The sequence below is a fragment of the Scleropages formosus genome, chromosome 7, assembly GCF_900964775.1.
Source record: "Scleropages formosus chromosome 7, fSclFor1.1, whole genome shotgun sequence".
Classification (NCBI taxonomy): Eukaryota; Metazoa; Chordata; class Actinopteri; order Osteoglossiformes; family Osteoglossidae; genus Scleropages; species Scleropages formosus.
The window spans coordinates 5,308,212-5,321,340 of record NC_041812.1 but is presented as its reverse complement, the minus strand read 5'-3'; the positions used below and the strand labels follow the sequence as shown (position 1 = coordinate 5,321,340).

The 13,129-nt window shown below is 44.7% G+C and overlaps 1 protein-coding gene across 3 annotated transcripts in view; it reads left to right on the top strand.

Moving 5' to 3' along the window:
- LOC108937697 (protein disulfide-isomerase TMX3-like) overlaps window positions 1-13,129 on the top strand; it is a 75,396-nt gene that overhangs the window by 12,854 nt on the left and 49,413 nt on the right. For 2 of the 3 annotated variants that reach the window (XR_001966367.1, XR_001966366.2), the window contains exons 10-16: window positions 254-352; window positions 2,092-2,149; window positions 2,330-2,383; window positions 6,121-6,177; window positions 7,724-7,853; window positions 8,789-8,857; window positions 9,414-9,722. Coding sequence is in view for 1 of the 3 variants with exons in the window: in XM_018757762.1 (XP_018613278.1) it covers window positions 254-352; window positions 2,092-2,149; window positions 2,330-2,383; window positions 6,121-6,177; window positions 7,724-7,853; window positions 8,789-8,857; window positions 9,414-9,659 (713 nt within the window). In the remaining 2 variants the exon portion in view is untranslated. Of the gene's footprint in view, window positions 1-253; window positions 353-2,091; window positions 2,150-2,329; window positions 2,384-6,120; window positions 6,178-7,723; window positions 7,854-8,788; window positions 8,858-9,413; window positions 9,797-13,129 lie in introns of those variants that run through there. The other variant, XM_018757762.1, reaches the window with a different exon arrangement.

Below are 13,129 nucleotides of genomic sequence, written 5' to 3'. Positions count from 1 at the left end.
TGTGGGGTTTTTTTTTTTTGTTGAAAATGCTGTTGTAGGAGCTGGTTTGGCTGAGCTTCAAAAAAAACTTTTCCATGTATTAAGCCTTTTGCTGTTTGAGTATCTTTTCTTTGTTTAGCTGCAAAGTAGTTAAAATACTGACACAAGTGCCCTACTTTTAAGAGGGGGCAAAAAAAAAATGAAATTAGGGTGATGCCAGGAGATATATATATATGTATCTTTTTTTCCTAGTCATCTTTGCTCTCTCTTCCAGCGTACCAGGATGGTGAGCTGTCATCCTGGGTGAACAGAGAGCGCTTCCGGGGCTACCTCCACATCGACGGCTTCACCCTGTACGAGCTGGGAGAGACGGGTGTGTAAATCAGGCTCGGTGACCCAGCCCCATGTCAAAAGACCTCCTGCGTAGTTTACAACTTCCCATTGTCCTCAGTGAAGATCCTACTTGGCCTAAAAACTACATCCTGACCTAATGGAAACGCTACTGGATGTAATGTAGACGTGACTTCCTTCCTTCCAGGTCTTTCTGGTAATATTTTTGTATATTCAAAGTACGTACAGATGTATTTCTTGTCATATCAATTATTAGTGTTGAGATATGAGCTCTCTGAGCCGGTGGAGGAACAGAGTCATCATTGTGCCCTGTGACAGCACAGCTGATGAGGGAGATAGTGCAAGGCAGGGTGGTTAAAATAGACCAGGGGGCATTTTGCATGAATATTAATAGGTTCTCTAGTCAATGCTTCTCACAAAGGCTTCTTCTGCTTGCTAGCTTGAGGTTAACGGGAATTGGCTGTACCCAAACTTCCTGCTATTCTGCTGATCGTTCTCCCTGTCCCTTTCTTTCAAGTTGTGGTTTGTGCTCATGAGATTAGATAAGAGGAACAAATTCACGTGAACATCTGAGGGCAAGTGAGAAAAACTGCAGTCTTTTGCTCTCTTGAGTCAGTTGGGGTTTCTGCAATACCTCTATCATGGTGGACAGCATCCATAAAAGAGGCCATTCAGATGTGATAGAAACTTCCGGAAGGAGTCCAGTTATTGATCCCTTGATTTAGAGTCATTGAGATGTCAAACACTTTTTGTGGCTGTCAGAGGGACGTTCAGTAACTCCAATAACTTTTCTGTGTAATGAAACGCGGCTCCTTGGTTGTGCCTTGATTATGTTGCTCCTCATCTTTGGGAACACAAAAGACCTTGGGGACATAATGTTAGTTGGACCCCCTGCTGGCCTGCAGGCTCTTCGTAACACACACACACGACCCCATAACCCAGACGAGGGCATTTATGATTGCAGTATTTCACTCTAATTGCATATTAGACTGTGCCCTTGCTTTTTCTCTTCCTGCCCTTCATTCGCAAGCACATAAAAATGAGAAATGTTACGGGAAAAAGAGTCCCAAAAGGTCAAGTGATACATGAAAACTGGAAACAAACCCTCTCTGTTAAGTCACTGTAATTCCTGTCAGGTGTTATGAAAATATAATTAGCAGAGTTTGCGGATGGTTCCAGTTAGCTGTATTCAGTCCACATCCTATCCAGCTATATTCCCTTCTGTGGAATAATGGGCAATTACTGCATATTGAGAAACATACGCTTTGCCCAATGGGGTCTTTCTGCTGTGCTATAGAGTGCAGTGCAGGAGTTTCGGGCATAAAGAGAACCTCATAACAAAAGTAGCCTAAAGGACACCTCATCAGATGAGCAGTGTTTCAAAACAGTTGGGAAACAGTTGGTGGGTAATACACTTTGCTGTAGTTTTACATTTCCACCTTTAGGGGGCGGGATGCAGCTTTCGCACGCTGATGGGATTCCAAAAAATGCCTGCGTCTGAAAATGAGCCCCTCAACCGAACAATCCTGAACTTGCTGCACTTGATATATTAATAAATTTAAATTTGAAGAGGACAGAAAAGGGTTCTGTGATTGAAACGTGACCTGCAAACTGCAGATACGGCCAAAATATTGGTTTTAAAACGTTTGTGCGTGTGTGTCCCCACATGAAAAGTGCTGCAGCATAAAGGAAGAGAGTGCTGTTCGGTGTGCTCTTGTGCCATCTGTAATGCGGGATTTGTGTTGTCCTCCCCTGCGACAGGCAAACTGGTCGCGATCGCAGTTGTTGATGAGAAGAACCTCACTGAGGAGAGTGTCAGGTGAGGGGCTGCTATTTATACCCCGTCCTCCATATACGCAAACGCAGTTGCTCCGAAGGTCACAGCTGCACTTTCATCTAGGATTAGAGCCAACTGTACATTTACAAATGGCTTTAAAATGATCTCTGAGTTGATGCATCGTCTCTTTTTTTTGTTTTGTACCCCCCTCTTCCTCTCTAGGCTGAAGACTTTAATTCAAAGGGTGGCAACTGAATACAGAGACCACTTTAGCAGGTGAGTTTTTTTTCTGTTTGAGAATCATAGGCACTTGCCTGCAAGGGAGATTATCGCATCAGCTTTCCGCAAAGCCGAGTCGTGTTATTGTGAGAAAGTGGCTCCTCGCTCGTTTCGGGAGATAATGAAGAAGGGCGAACACGGCAGGCGCCCTTTCTCAATGAACTACGTGGCCTTTGTCATGAAGGCAAGTAGTTTGGGCTGCACAGATATTCTTATATTCCCAGAACTGTTATCGTTGTGCTGTTATCTCTGCCACAGGAAAATGGCACTATTCATCTCTGTGCAGTAATTTTCTAGAAATTGTCTGGGGGTTCGTGGATGTTGGGGGGGGGGATGTAACGAGAAAGAAGTTTCAGGGCTGACAGAGCCAAGAAAGGACAAGTGTCCATGTGAGCTGTTATGAGCTGCTCTCAGTGAATAAGATAATCTTAGTGAGCTCAGCACAGCAGATGGTGTAGTGGTTGGAGCTGTTACTTTGTGCTCAACAGATGTAGGTTTGAATCCCTTCTCCCACTGTTTTACCCTTGAGTAAGGTAGGCATTGTGAATTGTTCCGCTAAAAATTACCCATCAGTATAAACAAGTGAATAGTTTTAAGTAGCTTAGAGAACAAACACAACGTTGTTGTCTGGGAGGAAAGAATTAGCCAAATGAATCAGTAATAGAGCAGAGCGAACAAGGTCATGCACTTCCTGTGTTTAGAATTACATTGCAGTGGCACATCTTAGCGACTAATGTTGATCTGTGGTTCAGTCCCATGGTTAAGACGAGCAAAGAATGCTTGGGTGTGTTGGTGGTCAAGTGACAGCCTTATCATGGGCATCTTGCAGACTCTTACTGCACCAGAGGCAGGTGTGTGTACAGCGAGGTGCACGGAGGTAGATCATGTGCGTCAGAGGCAGTGTGTCCAAAGCCGTCTCCCAGGGTGACTTTACTGGGGCCCTGCCTCTTAATCACCTGGCATTCAGAGATGACACGCTGTGTCTATTTAAATGTGCCATGTTAGTCAACATCGACGTTCACTCAGCACTTTCACCATCCTTTTCTTCCTTGTGTTGAGGCCGGGAATGAATAACCGCAGCTTTTCTCATTTTAAAAATGCCCCGGGCCTTCCCGTAAACCTGGTTTGCTTTGGCCAGAAAAAGCATATTGATTTTTAAAATAACCAGATGTGCTGGGGCTTTATATGCGCTCAGTATGTCGTGCTTTTTTATAAAATGGAAAGGAACGACGACGCATTAATATATGTGCTCATTTGTGATCGAGGTTTGGCTAAGAGCAGTGCATTATCTGTACCGAGAGGAGTAATTAAAAGCTCTGGGAAGGACGGAATGATTGACTGTGGTTCCGGGACTCGCCGATGTCGTTCCTGCTCTTCCTCACAGCTCCGGCATCACATGTGTGTTGTTAGGGGCTGAGGTCCCTAATTCTAGTGCCGTAACCACTGGTGCTGCCGACAGAGCAGCTCGTCTTATCACGCGTGCAAGTCTCCAGGCAGGGGACCTAAGACTAAGAGAATCTGAGATGAGTGCCTGTGAGCCACGGGGGAGTTGAGGGGGTTTAAAGCAGTGGAAAAAGCTGCAGTTGCGATTTAAACACAGAACAGGCTGATTTCAGTACAGTGCAGGCTGCCACTGTACACTGGAGAAGAACCCATGTAACCTGACATCCCGTGTTGAAGGTGTATCTGGTCTTTCGAGTCCGTTACAGCCTAGTCTGCACTTTTATCTGCGAACAGTTCTGCAGGATTTTATCTCTGGCAATGCTGTGCAGGAGCTGTTTGCACCTTTTTTTGTACTGAAACAAAGACATTTCTTATAACAACAGTGAAAAGTTGTAATATAAAAATTAATCCAAGCATGTGGCTAATAGTGATTTATTGCATGCTGTGCTTGGCTTAACAGTCGAACGCTTTAGTTTTTAGGACATTAGGACTAAATGAGTGCTCTGGGCTGTGGAGCAGTGATGTTGCAGTGTGCAGGTGTCTGCCGTACAGTGGCTTCACAGCCATTAGGCACCTTTGTGATTTTTTTTTTTCGGGGACTCGGTAGCCCTGTGTGGTGGTGTTCAATTCAGGCCTGAATTTGTCACGACTGAACTGCTAAAAAGCTGAACTTCACAACCACGAACCGTTCTAAAGTGCTACAAGTACATGGTGCAGAAAAAAATGATGGCAAAGCGGTACAAATACATTTTTAACTTTATTAAGGTTTTTCATTTAATTGTTTCATTGGCCAGTAACCTAAGCAACTGCAATTGAATCGAAATGAACTAATGACTAAAATATAATGCTAGACACCATCTTGTCAGTATAAACACACCTGGAAATAAAGGTGCATTCAGAGTGGAGCCCCTTCAGTGATGGGGAAAGACCTGGGAAAGATCGTTCTGCTTCCTCGTGCTCCTGTGCTGCTCGGTGATGCGGCGTTCCTTTCAAACCGGGAACGCTGCCACACCGAAGATGCTGTCCCCGTAGGAGAAAACTGCTGCATCATGGGATGCAGATGTTGGCGGAGCACTGTGTAATGTATCACACTGCATTAACTCTCGACTTGTAAGGTATGAGCGCATCCAGGCCGTTCCGCGAAAGTGCACCTCGCACCGCTGGGAAACGCTTTTTCTGTTTGAATCAGGGATTTGGGGGCTGTAGATTTTCTTTGGACTGTTCACACATGCTCATGCTCATCGGTGAAGGACACGTGAGATGCTTGCTCGGCCGAGAAGGGTGACACAGCAGGTAATACTTGTACCTTTTGGACCTAGCCTTTAGATGTGGGTTCGAACCTGCCTCAGCTTGTCTGGAGTGTTCATGGTCTTCTGCATGTTCAAGTGGGTTTATTCTCAGTACTAGCGTTTACTGTAAATTCCCCATGGTGTGTGTTTTTGTGCGCAAATGGGTTAAGCTGCGGCCATGTGTAGATCAACAGGTCCCCCAGCCTCTGCTGGAGACACCTGCTAAATGTGTTAACAAACAGACAGTCATGGGTCTCCGCCATGTCTGTCTGATAAGGAGTCAGTTTGTCTCCCAACTTATAAACTGCCATAGAATAAGCTGTTGAGGAGTTTTCTCTTTAGTCTGTAACCTTGTTATTATTCAGAAACAATCCTTTCGGTGTAGCTTTTGGAATGAACTGGTGAAGCGGCTCAAATACTCAGCATTTTTTCTGAGAATTAATACTGCTATCTACAGTCCCAAACATTTGTGTGGTACATATTATACATTCGGTCTTATAATAAACCAATTTCTTGCTAATATAGTGCAGATATTGCCATTGTTATCTTATAAACTCATTCCTGGGGAGTGTGACTTGTGCTGAATAAGATGGACCTTTCGCTGCATCTAGGAACGTTCTGGGAATGCAGGAGTGACTCTGCACACTCGGATGCGCTTGACACGTAGATGGAGGATGCGAGGGAGTACTTAGTGCAGTCACACTGGTCTGTCAAGTGCAGTAGTAGACCGTCCTTCCCGATAGTGGGGCGTCCGTGACGTGTGGCCACAGGTTTGTCAGGTGACTGGGCAGAGCAATCCCTTACACCTGGGGAATAACCTGTAGTTGTTTGGAATGAGGATCATGGCTTGGGACAACCACCCTACTGACCTACTGCTCAGTTTCTGACTCCTTGACATGCAGACCTGCCAAAGCCGTTTAAGTGACACACTTTAAAATTTCAGTTAACTAACTAACTTCTCATACCCAGTGGAAAAGGTGTCTCTGGTTCTGTTCCCGACAGAGACTTCCAGTTTGGCCACATGGATGGAAACGACTACATCAACAGCCTAATAATGGGGTGAGTGCAGCCATTCTGGCATCTTCTCAACTTCTTGTCTTCCCTTTTCACACCGCAGTTCTTTGCCTTTTTAACGTCACTACCTTATAATAAAATAGGATTGATGCATAAAGCTGCATTGATTGACCACACGGTTATGTTTGCGCGCATGTGACTGCGTGCGGTAACTTTCCGCAGTATTGCTTAGCTAGGGAAACAGACCCAGTTTCTTCCTTCTGGAAATTTTACCCAGAAATAGATCCAGATGATAAGCCCACCCTGCAAGATGAAGTAAAGGGCAGATGCCAGGCTTGCCCAATTTGTACCCCGGAGCTGAGAAATAGTGCTCTGATTTGCAACATCCCTCCCTGCAGCACGTTAGCTTGAAACTAGTATGTGTGCCTGTATCTGCATGTGCGCGCGCGCGTGTGTGTGGTCTCTGTGAACTAGCTCTGGTCCAACCACCAGAAGATTAATTGCCCTCTGCTGAGAGAGATTTCAGGCTCGTCAGCCTTGCCTCCTAATCCGGCCCCCCCTAGGAAGTGCGTGGAACAAATATCAGGTCTTTCGTTGCCTCGCCACTCCTCCCCACGCCCTTGAATCGCGGGGGATGATTCTCAGGCTCAAGGGAGTAAGACGCTTACAGCGAGATGTGTTCCGAATTTCAATCCAGTTGATTGGGTGGCGTCTGTCCGTCACATGAACACCGTAGCAGAACTGCTGTGCCTTTGCCACACTTAAGTTTTGGAGCAAAAAATGTCTACAAAAGAGAGTTTTTGTAATTGCTATGACCTTGGCAGCATGGCCTTGCCACGGCAGCAGACATTGTTGAATATAGGGGTGTGTAAGTTGTCCAGACCAATCCGACAGAGTTCAGAAGCTGCTGAAAGCTATTTTAAGTTGGGCAGCCGAGTGTGATTTCATCCCCACCCTCCTTGTCTTTCCTCATTAGCCGGTGATCCCCATGACAGCGCGGTCCGCCCCGTGACACTTGTCAAGCACAATTCAACCCTGGACGGGTGTTCTGGATGGTCAGTCTTGTGCCTTCCCTCCATCCAGTTCCCCCGTTAGCTGCCTTTGCCCGGGTCAGCCGGTGCCAGTGTGGGGATTCTGCGCTGGAACTGCATTGACACTGATCAGCTCTCATTTGTAAAGGTCCCTTCAGATGTTAACAGCAGACGTGGAAGTTCCCCTGTGGATACTGCCACGGCACTCTGTTTGCATAAAGATCGAGATCTTGTGCTAAGGCCTGAAATAAACCTTCAGCAGGAGATGAGTGAATATCAGTTTGAGATGGAAAGCGCCAGTCCGCATTTAGCTTCTCATATGTGATTGGTGTAGTTTTTTGGGAATACTTGTTTATTTTTGCCGAGATGTAGTGGGAAATATTGCTTCATAAGGCTCGATATTGATTTATTAGTCTAACAAGTTACGATCAACCAGAGGCTCTCCTGTTGGCAGTACAGCAGGTAATGTCAGAAAGGCCTGATGGGGGCTGTCACCGTGGGACAGTGAGTAATAGTGACATTTCTTCTTGAACGGCGCATTTCTGTCCCTGTCTCTCCAGCGAGGTGCCAGTGCCGTCCATCATTGTGCTCAACACATCCAACGACCAATACTTCCTGCTCGGCGAGCCGGTGAAGACACTTGACCAGCTGGTCCAGTTCATCCACAGCGTGCTGGATGGGAGTGCTCAGGTCAGACGCCTCTTTTGCAGTCATCAAAAAAGCCCATTGCTTGAACCTATAGCTGACGATGCCCCTGGATGCTATTTAAAGCAACTTGCTGCTTAACAGGCCTTGAATTTTATAGCATAATGTCCTGATCATCAGGTGCTCATTTTTGTCCACTCTGGAGGACGAAAGGACATTTTAAGTGTTCATCCCAAACTGTATACACTATAGTGCTGCGTCTTAATTCATAGAGAACTGTCACGTTTTTAAGCGATACCATATGTTTTGGGGTGTGGCTTGGAGAACTTTCAAGAAATGCATCCGTGAAACCTCTGTTTTGCTGGGTCTCAGGAGGATGATAATTGGGTGCTGTTATAAAAGTGCCCATTAGCTAGGGATGGGGACTGGCGGTGTTCTCTCCAGTTTTGAGCAGTCAGACTGACATCCTGTTGTGTTTTGCTTCCATTTTCAAGGGACTCTGACTTCCGTACTGAATACCTGCTCACTTTGTTGGGCCGTTACACAGCAAGCTTAGCACATGTACTGTAATGCGAACATCATTTGGAACATGAAGTGAACAGCAGCACATATTTAGTAACTTTGTACATTAGTTTATGAGAGGAGTGTTGGAAGGAAAAGTTTTAAGATGTCTAGGTTTGCGCTTGTCCTGGAAGCTGACTCAGATCTGGCAGAAAAGAACCATGTGACTTTATTCAGAACACCATTTGATCATCTCAACTTGAAAGAAATGAAACCAGGCAACCAAGCAAACACGACTGACAATATTCCCATGGCGACTGCCAGCAGAGACGAGTTTTTTTTTTTTCTTTAGATTGTTTGTTTTGACATGTGAATTCAGTGCTGTTACCTTGTGCCTTTCCAGCAAAGGGACAGGGTATGGCTTTAATGCCAAATGTTTCTGGTTCTTTCCTTCTGGCACCGGTATTTAATTTATTTAGGCACAAGGAGGAGATGGCATCTTCCAGCGGATCAAGAGAGTGGCCTTCGATGCCAGATCCACTGTAATGGTGGGTTGCTTCTTGGGTGCCGGGTACAGAGGACAGAGTGATAAAAAGAGGGTTTCTCTTCAAACGCTACAGAGCAGAGCCCTGAAAGGTTCCTTATATTGTGGGACTTAACTTGATTAACTGTGTTAGAGGACACTAATCTGGGACTATGATCACACAAGAACTGCTTGATGATGTTGAGTACCTTAAATCCAGGTTTCATTTGGCCAGGGCAGGCTGTGTACCCTCCTTTCCTGCGGGGACACTGTTTTTCATGTTCCTTGTGTCACTGGCTGCAATTATTGCCATGTCAATGAGTAAAGTGTGGAGTGGCACCAAAGCCATCACCTTGTAGTTTTTTAAAAAAAGAAAAAAAAAAAGCAGGTTGGAATCTCCACTGTTGCTGTAGAACCCTTGAGCAAGGTACTTATTTTTGAATTGGCAGAAGAGCATCAGCTAAATGAGTACTTTAAAATGTAAATGTGGTTACCCAGGGTGCTTTGTTAGGAGATGGAGCTGATGGATTTCATGTCAACACCCATTTGAGCATGTGGATTCCCCCATTTCCTCTCCCCAGTCTGTGTTCCGTAGCTCCCCTCTGCTGGGCTGCTTCCTGTTTGGCCTGCCTTTAGGCGTCATCAGCCTCATGTGCTATGGCATTTGCACTGCCGAGTCGGACGACGGCACCGAGGAGCTGGACCTGCTCAAGAGGGAGGCCCTTCCTGAAGAGGATGAGTACGAGGACAGGAGAAGAGAGGGTGAGGAAGAAGAGGAGGAAGAGAGGCAGGAAGAGAAGAGTGCTGCAGACAAGAAGGTCGATTAACACTGACAATCTCCCACATCATCTCCAAGTGGAGGTGGATTCCATTGAGTGGTGCAGCACCTGGTAATATATCAATGTTCATTTAGAAAAACTACATTTTCTGTTTATTTTTTTAAAAATTTTTTTTTTTTTTTTTTTGAAGACAACACCCAGCTCTGTTCCTTCCCCTCACGATACCCTACCTTACCTTCTAGAATTTTTTTTTTTTTTTTTTTTGGTATAACTTTTTTGTTCTTACAGTAAGGAGAGAATGTCGGCCTTTCAGAAAAGTGAACACTTCTTAGTGGAAGTGGGTAGAGATGGAGAAAACATGCATTGGAGCAGTGCAGTGGAAAACGCCAGTTGTTTCCATCAGGAGTTGAATGTGTGGCCTGACCCAGAGCTCCACGGTGAAGCATGTGTAGTGATGGCAGTCTCCCTTAAATGCCATTGAGCTGGGGGAGAGGGGGGTGTCAGGCTTTCTTGCCTCATTAAGGCATTACACTACATAATCCCAAGGCCTCCTCCTCTCAGGGTTTTTTTTTTTTTTTTTTTTTTTTTGAGATTTTACTCGAATCTGTGAAACCCGCTGGACTGATGCAGACTAGGCCCGTTTGTTTGACTTGTGCCCTTCCGTCAATGTCTTTAACTACGAGGTGAGGTCAGTCATTCTCCCCGCGGAGTGATAGAGATGCCATTCTCCTGATGTTATTGGTGGAAATGGTGACTGGTAGGTTGTCAGGTTGTACCCTCAGAGCAGCTGTGTGTCAGCATTGTTCAAAACAAAGCCTTTTATTATCTCCAGTGGCCAAACTTTGCAGGGTCTGTTTCTCCTCAGTATTTTTTTTCACCCCCCCTCCCCTTCCTGTCTGGTTGTGCGATTTTTATCTGCTATACTTTCAGCAAACATTTTTAAGAAGATATTAATCTGTTGTTAAAAGTATACTTGACTTGTTGATGCCTCGCTCTTTTGTGGAGGTATGTGGATTACACTCTGTAGTCGGGCATTAACTACGACAAACTTTGTGCAGTGAGCTCTTTTGTGGGTTTAGAGGAGCAGCTATGCCATGAAAACATTTTTGCTTGGACAGTATTTGAAAATTGTGATTTGCCCTCTTTTTGATGGGCTGGATTTGTGAAGATAACCAGCTTGTTTCCTAGAGGCTATGGGTGAAAACATGGTAAAAAGTTCACCCGATGAGAAGTGTACCAAGTAGGTCTTCCACATCTGTACATTCAAAATACAGATGTGACAAAGGTTGTCTTGACATTGTTTTCCTTTTTAATGCATCATTTTACAGGACTTTTTCATGGGTCTCATTTTACGGCTTTCCTGTGATGGGCCAGGCAAGCGGTGTGAAGTGCATTGGAGAGTTTGTTTTGCACTGCCATATAGTTTTCATTCTAACACATCTTACAATTTTCATATCATGCTTTCTTGTTACACCTCTGGTGTAGGTTTAAGTGTGTGGGAGAGTTAAGAGTTCGTTGTTACAGGTTTGCACTACCTGACCCCTGTAACTTTCTGATAATCTTTCTGTGTCCCCCTTGGGCTTTGACGTCATGCTGATCTCTTGTCTGGAGAGATGAAGTATGTTGCACAGAATAAGTGTTTGGGTTTACAGGCATGGCTGGCATTCCTCTGGAAGCAGGAGTCCCAACCCCAAGAAACCTTCTGGACCCCAACACCAAGGGTTCTTAAATACTTTTTGATTAATTGGGGGCCAGTTTATATGTCAATTTATAGGTGGGGGGGGGGATTTTAACTGAGAGAATAATTACATAAGTGAGGCTCGTAAGAACTTTGGTTGGAAGCAAAAATCAGAGGACTGCTTGGCTTTTTGGGGGTTAGGGTTGGACACATCTGAGGCCAGGTGAACTCTTGTCACAGAATGCATCCATGCAAACTGAGAGAGGTGAGCAGGCTGCATTACCATAGTTGGTAAAATTACACATGGCCATAGATGCTGTTGGACTTAGTTTGCATGATGCCAAATTGCCTTTTTAAGAAAATTGCTTAAATGTTTGATCAATGTTAAACTAACCTATGGAGATGAAGACCAAAAATAAATACATTTGAAAATATGAAATATATTTGTCAGTTCCATAGCAAAATGAAATGCATCTGATGTGCTTAGTTGCTACAGTTATTTAATGGGTGAATATGGAAATTAAAACTTTGTCAGTAAAACCTATTGTTGACTTCAAAAAATATCCGTCATGCTAGGATGTCACATGAAAGGTCCTTTAAAATGTTGGTTTCTTCTCAAAAGGGGCAGCGCAGTTCAAGTTAAGTACACACTCCAGTAACCTGAAGGTTGTCAGTTCAAACTCCACTCCCTGCTACAGCTGTTATTAGCCAAATTGCTTCAGTACAGTAAAGTATTCAGCTGTGTTTTGTGGCTCAGGTGACAACTTACTTTGGATAAGTGTCCGTGAAGGTAAGTTGAGTTAGTGTCTGTTAAGCAAATATTTAAAAATGACTGGTTTAGAATCTGGTCTTGCTGCTCACTGAAAGAATGTGGAATTGGTCCAGAAAAGTGCTTTAAATGAAATTAAGATGCGTCCCAGTGTCGGCACCCAGCACAGTGACTGTCGCTCTCAGGGTTCTCGTTCACATAAATCTGTGTTCAGTTGGACCACATCTTGTTTTATGAAATCCCACAGAGGTTGTCATGTTCCATATGTGTTGAGGTCTCTGTTGCCCATGAGTGAGTTTGGGAATGAAACCATAATCTGTCCCACCTGTGATGCTGATGTTTTGCTCAGGAAGAAAAGCCCGTTCATCACATGGCCTCGCAGTGCCTCGTCTCGGCTGTCACGTTGGACCCAGACACCTCTCATCTAGCAACCAGCGTTTGACACAAAGCATCTGATGCAAGCGAATCCCCTTTGTCTCATTCTCTTGCTCACACGTTTCCCCACAGTACACCTTTTCACTTCTGCGTTTGAGAGAGGTTTCTTCAGCGCGGACGAGGTGCTCGTGAACGTTCAGTAATGGCAAGACGTATTTAATACAACCAATATAAATGGGTAGGATATTTAAATCAACCATCAATCTTTGAAAAAATATGATTGTACTCTGGCCAAGGACTGAGTGTGCAAAAGCGGACTTTTCTTCTGTGTCTACTTAGTGCAGACTCTAATATGCATTAAGGCTGCCCCCTTCTCAGCAGGGTGGTCCTCCTTTCTTCATTACAGAAGGATGGATAGAACAGCTGAAGCAGTTTTCAGTTATTCATTTGGCTGATGCATTTCCCTAAAGTGACTTGCAATGTTAAGCTACAGTTAACAATTATTTACCTGTTTATACACGTTGGTTATTTTACCAGAGCCCTTTTTGGATAAGTACCTTGGGGAGATGGGAATCAAACCTGCAACCTTTAGGTTCAAAGGCAGCAGCTCTAACCACTATGGTACCAGCTCCCCTGCTTAAAACAGTTGATATGTAGTGGGTGAGAATGTTGACAAAGATTCCTTGAGCAAGGTAC